Source organism: Misgurnus anguillicaudatus, chromosome 7 (genome assembly GCF_027580225.2).
Source record: "Misgurnus anguillicaudatus chromosome 7, ASM2758022v2, whole genome shotgun sequence".
Classification (NCBI taxonomy): Eukaryota; Metazoa; Chordata; class Actinopteri; order Cypriniformes; family Cobitidae; genus Misgurnus; species Misgurnus anguillicaudatus.
The window spans coordinates 6,138,166-6,148,291 of NC_073343.2; the positions used below are offsets into that span (position 1 = coordinate 6,138,166).

The window sequence follows — 10,126 nt, forward strand, 5'->3', positions numbered from 1 at the left end:
CACTCTTAGAGCTTTCCAAAGATGTATAGTTTGTCAAGATTTTTAGGTTTTGGGGTATTAGTGTTTTAAATATGTAAAAACAATGTGGGCCCGCTTGACCTTTTAGAAAATGACTCACACTATTTCAGTATTTTCCCAAAATGATGATGATGCATGAAAACTACCCTCTTAGAGCTTTCCATTGATATACAGTTGGTCATGATTGGATAAGAATTCATATGCAAAACACTGAAGTAATTGTAAGCATCCCACCGTTGGGACAGTGACATTTAGCAGGATATAAATCTTTTGAAGCACACTCTCTTCATAAATGAATCAATTACTCTCCCTACATAATTTATTTTATAAAACACTGCTGAAATATGTATTCTAGATGCTTCGACCTTTCCAAACATATATAGTTTGTCATGATTCAACAAACATTTACATCCAAAATAGTAAAGTAAACCTAGGTGTTCCTCTAGGACAGTTAAGTGGTTAAACTATTTCTATGGCGCACAAGGTGATGTCACAGTAAAAGTGACGCTAATGGAACTGTAAGCATGTGTGATTATTTCGTCACTGTAAGAGGGCTATATAAGACCGCGCGAATTCCAGAAAATTCGTGGGTTTAAAGTTAGGAGATTTTGGTTGACGTTGCTGTTGCTCTTCATTGCTATTTCGTTGTATTTCGTTTTTTAGTTTAATTTGTGTGTTTTGCGTGTTTTTGTTTTGTTTTGAGCGTGTGTTAGTTTGCTTTTGGTGTGTGTTCGTGTGTTTGTTTTTTATTTCTTTTTTTTCTCAATGATTTATAGACGGCCAAAAAAGCCCTCTGCGGTTAGCCGGTCATTCCGGCTAATCGCGCGGGTTTTTTTGGCCATGTACAATTGGCTGGTCTCTTTCTTGGGACGCCAGCCTAGCGGTCAACCGAAGGTCCACCGCGGACAATACAGCAGGCGTCCTCGGATGCCAGCTGTGGAGTCCGCGGTGATGCCGGTTCACCGTATTTCGGACACCGCGAGAGAGACCTGTAAGTAAACCCATTTCTTCTGTTATTAACTATAAAGTAAAATGAGATGTGTTTATTATATTTGTGTTAATCAGAGTTTGACATGAACTGTGTAAGTGAGTCAGTATCTGTAACTAAAAAGTCGTGTAAAGTGTAAAACTCAGTTATCGTTTTGCTACTATACTAACGTTAACTTAAAAACTTGACAGTTACTTTAAAAACATGGGTAACGCTTCATATCAAGACCCGCAATGTACCGGGTAATTAAACAGAATTCACAACGTACCTATTTGTAACAACAGAGTACCTTTACATTACATAATACTTGTAGGTATAAGGGAACAATATGATACGTTTGGGGTAATAAGGTGGTAAAAATGGTATTGTATCACACGAATTTACCATTAGATGCCATATGTGGTTTTTCTGTTCTTTTTGTGTGGTAAAACCAAAGCTTTTGGACAGAGTTAAATACCACATGATTACCACAGAACATTTTTTGTAAGGGTACAGGGTAACTATTGTAATATTACTTGGTATGTATGACTAAGGGGCGATATTATTATAAATCAGCTGGATTTTTGCTATTTAAATCATATCAGTAATATAGGCTACTAAAAAGTGATGTGCTGTTATATTTTATTTGACGACGTGGCTCGTAGACATTGACTGTATACAATATACCTTCTTCAAGTAAGTAGGGAATAAGAAAAATGTACAAAAAATTATTAAATAATTTCCCCAGATACTTGCCTAAGTCGTACATACCATGTAATATTACAATAGGTACACTGTAGTTCTAAAATACTTATAAATAATTTATAAAGTAATTTTCCATATTTTTACCACCCTATTACCCCAAAATAAATATATTGTTACCTTATACCTACAAGTATGTACTTTAAAGTTACTCTGTTGTTACAAATAGCTATGCTGTAAATTCAATTTAATTATGCCGTACATTGCGGGTCGTAATATAAAGCGTTACCAAATACCGTTGTTAATGTTGTTGACATTGCAAGTCCTTTTCACACCTGACTTAATCTCAAATGGACACTTCTGGACAATATACTGGAAGAAAAAATGGTCTTTAACTCTTATACTGTAAAACTCATAAAATGCTTTTCATATACAGGTCCAGTGTTTCAAGCCCAGAAACTTGTTTCAAAGTTTTCTGCGGCATCAAACGAAGGCGGTCTCAGTAAAGGGTAACATAAAACATTCACAATAATATTGTTGTTAAAACATGTTTTAAACAAAAAAATATGTTTAGCTGTAAATAAAAAATTGCATTGTACTTGAGTGTTTGCACAAACAGGTTTTATTAAGTTTTGTATTTGTATTTATAGACCTTCTATGAGCTATCCAGGATCCCTGGGACTAACTCCTCACAAGCGTCCCACTTGTGCTTCACAGGTTAGAGTTTTACCAGAGCCCTTATCATAACTAGTGCCAAGTTACAAAGTAATTGAATGTGCATGTATTAATTCTCTGTTTTCTGCATTTCCAGCCAAGTGGGACAAAGCTAGTTGAGGAGTTCCCTCCAGGAGGTCTGTTGGAGGCTCAAGAAGGTTCTGTGTCTCACGGTTTGTCCAGGGGAGTCTGTAAGTTTGAAATGTTGTAATACATATTTATTAAGATTTGAGGGTTTCACAATTGTTCTTTAACTTGTAATTTTTATTCTTGCTTATTAGGTTTTGGACAGCCCAATGGGCGAAGGTCAGGCCCGGGCAGGATTCCGTCTGCGAAAATCTCGCAGGTTTAAATTTGATCATAACTCGTTCAATTTTAAGTTAAAAAGTAGTTTAATGATCATTTGTTAATTCTCAGTTTGTTATTTTTCCTGCAGACTGTTACTGTGACATGTGAGGAGGTGGATGCGAGCTTTAGGCAATCTAATGCTCCGTGAGTTCAGCTATTAACCTTTTGTTTTACTTAATCATTGTAATATTTGTTTTAGCCATGTTTATGTAAAAATGTAAACAGCAATTGGGTAGTCCCTGAATATTTTTATATTTATTTATATATATATATATAGATCAGTACGCCCCCTCATATGTCCGGTACCTGCCCGGGTTACCAGACGACCCATGGCCGCTCGTCCGCCGGTCCGGTCCTCAGAGGACATCTGTAAGTTATTAAAAAATTCATTTAAATTTCAATCAGTTTTTCTTATATGCACAATTGTTCTTAAAATCGTAACTTTTAGTGTTACTGACATTATTTTTATTCTTGATTATCAGGTTCAGCTCAGCCTGACACTGGGTCCGTGGGTGCGACTGGCAGAGGGCCGCCAGAGGGCCGGCAGAGGGCAGGTCCCGGTCCCGCCCGCTCCTCTGGCGGTCGCGCCCGCTCCTCTGGGGGTTGCTCCTGCTCCTCTGGGGGCCGCACCCGCTCCTCTGGGGGTCGCGCCCGCTCCTCTGGGGGTCCCGCCCCTCAGCCGGTCGTGCCGTCGGCCGGTCCACAGCGGGTGCTGCCGTCGGCCGTTCCTTTGCCGGTCCTGCCGACGGCCGCTCCGTTGCTGGTCCTGCCGACGGCAACTGCTGAGCAGGTCCAGAACTCAGAGGACATCTGTAAGTTATTAAAAAATTCATTTAAATTTCAATCAGTTTTTCTTATATGCACAATTGTTCTTAAAATCGTAACTTTTAGTGTTACTGACATTATTTTTATTCTTGATTATCAGGTTCAGCTCAGCCTGAGGCTGGGTCCGCGGGTGCGACTGGCAGAGGGCCGCCAGAGGGCCGGCAGGGGGCAGGTCCCGGTCCCGCCCGCTCCTCTGGCGGTCGCGCTCGCTCCTCTGGGGGTTGCTCCTGCTCCTCTGGGGGCCGCACCCGCTCTTCTGGGGGTCGCGCCCGCTCCTCTGGGGGTCCCGCCCCTCAGCCGGTCGTGCCGTCGGCCGGTCCACAGCGGGTGCTGCCGTCGGCCGTTCCTTTGCCGGTCCTGCCGACGGCCGCTCCGTTGCTGGTCCTGCCGACGGCAACTGCTGAGCAGGTCCAGAACTCAGAGGACATCTGTAAGTTATTAAAAAATTCATTTAAATTTCAATCAGTTTTTCTTATATGCACAATTGTTCTTAAAATCGTAACTTTTAGTGTTACTGACATTATTTTTATTCTTGCTTATCAGGTTCAGCGGAGCCTGAGACTGTGGCCGCGGGTGCGACCGGCAGAGGGCCGGCAGAGGGCCAGCAGAGGGCAGGTCCCGGTTGCGCCCGCTCCTCTGGCGGTCGCGCCCGCTCCTCTGGCGGTCGCGCCCGCTCCTCTGGCGGTCGCAACCGCTCCTCTGGGGGTCCCGCCCCTCAGCCGGTCGTGCCGTCGGCCGGTCTTCAGCGGATGCTGCCGTCGGCCGGTCCTTTGGCGGTCCTGCCGACGGCCGCTCCGTTGATGGTCCTGCCGACGGCAACTGCTGAGCAGGTCCAGAACTCAGAGGACATCTGTAAGTTATTAAAAAATTAATTTAAATTTCAATCAGTTTTTCTTATATGCACAATTGTTCTTAAAATCGTAACTTTTAGTGTTACTGACATTATTTTTATTCTTGCTTATCCGGTTCAGCTCAGCCTGAGACTGGGTCTGTGGGTGCAACTGGCAGAGGGCCGCCAGAGGGCCGGCAGAGGGCAGGTCCCGGACGCTCCTGCTCCTCTAGCGGTCGCGCCCGCTCCTTTGGTGGTCGCGCCCGCTTCTCTGGGGTCCGCGGCCTCTCCTCTGGGGGCCACGCCCGCTCCTCTGGGGGCCACGCCCGCTCCTCTGGGGGTCCCGCCCCTCTGCGGTGTCTGCTGATGGCCGGACCGTTGCCGGTTATCTGTAAGTTATTTAAAAATTCTTATATGCACAAATGTTCCCAAAATCATAATTTTTAGTGTTACTGCCATTATTTTTATTCTTGCTTTTATTCTTGCTCCTTTGCCAGTCCCGCCATGGACCAATCAGGTCTTAACGTGGCCCGGTCCTCTGCCGGTTCCACCGTGGGCTGCTCCGGCCACTTCCGGCCACTCCGGCCACATCATCTGTACTTCAGTAGCTCAGTAAGTTTAACAAATTCTAAAGTGTTTGGTTGAACATTTGTAAAATAATGTTTTGCTTTAGGGATTTTACAAATAGCAAATGTTAAGTGTTGGAATATTTGCAGCAACAGCTCTTAACAATATTGTTTTATTTTATGTATTTATAGACCTTCCTATCCACAAGTGCAGCCAGCACGTGCGTCCCTCAAGCGCCGTGCTGCTGTTATGTCACAGGTAAACATTTACCAGAGTCAGACATAACTAATGTCAATTAATATGTAAAATGTAGTGTGCTATGCATTCATTAAATCCCTGTTTTTTTACAGCCACACACAATTGATGAGGGGGAGGTTGAGGCAAAAAAAGCCAGAAGGACTGTAGCTCAGTAAGTTTAACAAATTCTCTTTTTATAATGTTTAGCTGTGGTCATTTACAGTTATTATATAGAAAACTTGTGCTTAGTGTTTGAATATTTGAAGCAACAGGTCTTAACAATATTGTTTTATGTGTTTTCTAGGCCTTCAACCTCAGTCTCAGAGGTAGAAATTTACCAGAACCCTACATATATCTATATACTGCCAATTTATGTGTAGTGTAATATACATGCATTTAATCTCTATTTGTTTAATTTGCAGCAAAAAAAGAAAAAGAAAAGGGAGAAGCGAAGGCTGCAAAGACAGCGAAGACGGGCGGCAAAGGCAGCTCAGTAAGTTTTAGCAAAATAACTTTAACATTTGTAACATGCTTTTTATAGGCAGCATTCGGTTAGTGTTTGAATATTTGCAGCAACAGCTCTTAACAATATTGTTTTATTTTATGTATTTATAGACCTTCGCCTCCACAAGTGCAGCCAGCATCAGCATGTGCGCCCCACAAGCGCCATGCTGATGCTGTGTCACAGGTAAAAATTTGTCCTAAACAAAACTAATGTCAATCTATATGTAAAATGTAGTGTAATATACATGCATTCAATCTTTGTGTCTTTATATTTACAGGAGATACAGACAAGAAAAAGGGCGAGAACCATGCCCCCAGCTCAGTATGTTTATCAAATTCTCTCTGTTTTAACTCAAACATTTATAATGTAATGTTTAGCTGTTTCAACATTTTTATAGACAGCAGTTGTTTAACGTCTGAATGTTTGTAAAAACAGGTGTTAATTATATTGTTTTATGTATTTATAGACCTTCCTATCCACAAGTGCAGCCAGTACCAGCTGTTCTTTCAGAGGTAGAAATTTACCTAAACATATCTACTGCCAATTTATATCTAATGTGTAGTGTAATATGCACGCATTACATGATTACATCTCTATTTGTTTACTTTGCAGCAAAAACGAAGAAAGAGACAGAAAAGGCGGCAACGGCAAAGGAGAAATCGGGCTATTAAGTAAGTCTCAGCAAGTCTAGCAAAATCTCAGTTTTAACAAAAGTTTAATGTTTGACTATTTGCAGAAATGAAGAATATTGCTGGTCATTAAGAAATGTGTTTTATGTATTTATAGACGTGCACTTCAAGCCCAGAGGAGTGCTACTCTCCAGGCTTCGTCTAGCACTGCGGTTTCACAGGTAAAAATTTACCCGAGCCCTGAATATAACAAGTGTCATGTTATATTTAATATGTAGAGTGACGTACATGCATTAAATCTCCATTTGTTTTATTTACAGCCTTCAATAAGCAGTGCTATAGACAGCCTGGAGAGAAAGCTGTTTTGCTTGTCAGTTCAGAAAAAATGAAGTTGAGGGGAGCAGAAGCAGAAAGCTTCAATGAAGCCCCCCCCCCAAATACAATTAAACAATTTAAAGACCTGAAACTTGAGATCATTCGTTTACAACTTTTTAAACTTATTACTCAGTTAGCTGGATTTCATTGTTATTTCTTTGGGTTTTTATCTATTTGGTTCTTAGAATCACATCCTGTAGTTGCTGTCAAGCAACAGATTCAAACGTTAAAACCTGTCCGGGATCAGGTTTAGTTCACCAATAATAACAGCTTATCAGTATCAGAGGTGATGGGGGAAGTCTGTCACATGCGTGTCCTCTCCATGGTATTAAGAGCAATCCGTTGAGGATGGTGTGATATGAAGAGCTTTCTGAATTCAACGTGTAAAATGAGAAAAAAGTTGAGAGAGAGAGAGAAAATTGATGAGAAAAAATGAGAAAGAAATTTGACTCAGACAAAAGGTCCTCCATTCTTTTCTAATAGTTACATTTAAACAGGTTAGATTACAGATGAGTACAGTGTTCAAGCTTAAAATACAGGTAAACAATTCAAGATGTCAGGATCTACAGGCATACATTTTACATAACATTAACATTAACTCATAAGCAGATGTCATGAGTTGCAGGGTTTCTTCGCGTGGTTCCCAAATGGCTACAGACAGCCAGCTGTATATTCTGTTTGATAACCGTATATCCTACAGCAATGAAGAAGCTCAAAGCTGGAAGTTTTATGTGAAGACGCGGCAGACAGAAATACTAATTGTGCATCATGAAGTGTTATACAGTGAATTATTAACGCGTTTTGTTCGTCGATTTATATGGATTCGTTTTAAATATTTAATTTTATTCATTTTTTTATTGTTTTGTTGAAAGATTAGTCTAAAGACTCGTATGTTTAACTAAGCGTTCACCTGATTTATTGCCTAAACATGTTTTCACTTCAATAGTGAGCTTGACCCGAACCAAACGCATATCTATCTTACTGTAAAAACTGTACATTATATCAGCAGCCTTCAAACTAACTTGTTTTTTCTGCATTTCTCATCCTTTTGTTCCCAAAGAGCCATGAAGAGACTGACAGATCCAGCTCCGGTTCAGTGGGATGCTCAATGATGACGGCAGCCATAGAGTCAACCAGAATCAATGAAATCTGTGATGATCAAGCATTTAACTTTGCATCCCATGATATGCCGCCAATGAATGTGACGCTATTCAGATAATCAGATAATCATCCCATCATATATTAATTCTTATGATGTATTTTAATGTAAAAATATGTTTATGGTTTTATTATTTTCACAGATAAGTGATGTGGTGTAAAGATGAGACCATCCACATGCTCCTGAACTGTGATGCAGAAACGAAATCGGAGGATTTATCTGTCTCTGACCACAACTACACCTCAAAATCACAGCTGAACCTGAAGCCACCTACATCTGATATGACACAACAGGGCTGTTTCCCAGATGGGCTTATTCTAGTACCAGACTAAAATGCAAATGTGAGCTGCCATCATTTTGTACTGACATCTCAACATATATCAGTGCCATTGTTTTGTCTCAAGTATTGTTTTTAATATTGTTTTAAACTACTTAAATTTGGTCATATTTTTTGTCAACTAACGACATATTAAAACATTTTATTTGATTAAGGGGCAGATTCCTAAAGAGGGATTAGATTAATCCAGGACTAGGTCTTGGGACATTTAAGTAGTTTTTACAAACATACCTTACAAAATAACAATATTGGGTGCATCTTAAAACAAAACATTGACATATATGTTAAGATTTGTCAATACAAGAGGTTTTTAAATATATTTAGAATGTTTTTTGTTAAATGAAGGCAACTCAAACATGCATTGTAGTCTGGGACTAAGATAAGCCCTGTATGGAAAACCACCCCTAAATATCTACAGTATCTAACAGGTGGTAAACTTGCCCTGTTTAATTAAAATATTGAATTGATGTCATTACTTGACACTAAATTTTTCTGTTGGTTTTCATAGTGAGATCCAAATCATTTAATGTTGGAGCACACAAGCACACATTTTTTGAATGACATTTTATTCATTATGTTTAAACACTTTGTGGCGATTTCCCGGACAGGGATTGGACTAGTTCTAGTTTAAAATAAATGTAAGAGCTGTCCAAATGGAGGCTCTTTGTTTTGCCACAAAATGCACACAAGTAATGTTTTAAGTAAGGCATGTTGGTAACACTTACAATAAGGTTCATTAGTTAACTACATTAGTTAACATGAACTAATAATGGACTGCACTTATAAAGCATTTATTAATCTTGATAATAATACATTGAACAATTACTAAGACTTTTTTAAAATCTTGTTAACGATAGTTAATGCAGTGTAAACTAACATGAACAAACAATTTAAACCTTTATTTCTATTACCTAACATTAACAAAAATTAATAAACACTGTAACAAATGTATTGCTGATAGTTTGTTCATGTTAGGTAATACATTAACTAATGTTTGTTAAAAGATGTTATATTTCCTAATTAAACTAAGGCCTAGTCCTGGCTCAAGCTTAGACTTACAACAAATAACAGTTTATATAAATAAAGTAGATTATTGTAAATAACGTGAAGATTTACTCATATAAACAAATAAATATTGAAAAATTTGCGCCATAAGAATAATTCAGATGTATGTAGGCCTAATATATGGTTATAAGCTGTGCATCTTGACATTAGAGGTGCGTAGTATTGAATTAAATTTAATTTGTTATATTTTCTTGAGTAAATATTTTTTGTAACCAGTACTTTTAGAGTATATGTAAAGATTTCTAATGAAAAAACTGTACTTTTATTCTGCTACTGTCAAATGGTAATGATTAATAAATATCAATATAGCCACCTGAGTCCCAGCTATTCATTTTTGTCTTTTGTATAATGAACATGAGTTTCAGACCTCTAAGTCAAGCACAATTTGTTCAAACTATTTCAATCCTACTGTTCGGTCAAGAGGACATCCTATTGGGTCTTACATGGAGTCACAAAGTTTCTTTTCAAAATAATGACAGTTGCGATTTTACATTTTATGGCAACAAGGGAACTAAGTAATACTTTTCTGCAGATTATATATTTGATAATTATTATTTTTTTCCAAAATGAGAGTCTAGACTTTAAATTTAGCAGTATTTCAAAAAAGTAGGCTATTCTGACCCTCACAAATCACTTTTATTTGATGTCCTCTGTAGTGGACACCAGGATTTTGTTCTTATATTTGTTTCACTTAATAGGCATTTCTAGGGCAGATGTTGAGAAGTTTTCAAATTAAAATAATTTGTAACACTTTTACAACACTGTAACATTTGTAATACTGTAAAATAATTATATTCTGGGTCCAAAACATTTCCTGGAGTAGATACACTTTTCTTGTATTCTGTTGCC

At 38.9% G+C, this 10,126-nt stretch overlaps 1 protein-coding gene across 1 annotated transcript; it reads left to right on the forward strand.

Moving 5' to 3' along the window:
* The first annotated feature begins 241 nt into the window (after positions 1-241).
* LOC129417408 (uncharacterized) lies at positions 242-7,828 on the forward strand. Its single transcript, XM_073870031.1, has 21 exons — positions 242-1,009; positions 2,124-2,196; positions 2,338-2,404; positions 2,499-2,592; positions 2,683-2,747; positions 2,838-2,893; positions 3,027-3,118; positions 3,232-3,561; positions 3,675-4,004; positions 4,118-4,426; positions 4,546-4,794; positions 4,901-5,015; positions 5,162-5,244; positions 5,512-5,533; positions 5,630-5,700; positions 5,823-5,895; positions 5,990-6,033; positions 6,179-6,224; positions 6,325-6,383; positions 6,499-6,562; positions 7,777-7,828. The coding sequence occupies exons 1-21, from the start codon at positions 784-786 to the stop codon at positions 7,826-7,828; spliced, it is 2,520 nt and encodes an 839-aa protein (XP_073726132.1). The 5' UTR covers positions 242-783.
* The last annotated feature ends 2,298 nt before the right edge of the window (positions 7,829-10,126 follow it).

Coding starts and splice junctions, on each gene's coding strand:
- LOC129417408 (XM_073870031.1), top strand. CDS start 784: ATGATTTATAGACGGCCAAAAAAGCCCTCTGCGGTTAGCCGGTCATTC. Junction 5,534..5,629: donor CTTCAACCTCAGTCTCAGAG/GTAGAAATTTAC, acceptor TTTAATTTGCAG/CAAAAAAAGAAAAAGAAAAG. Junction 5,896..5,989: donor ATGCTGATGCTGTGTCACAG/GTAAAAATTTGT, acceptor TTATATTTACAG/GAGATACAGACAAGAAAAAG.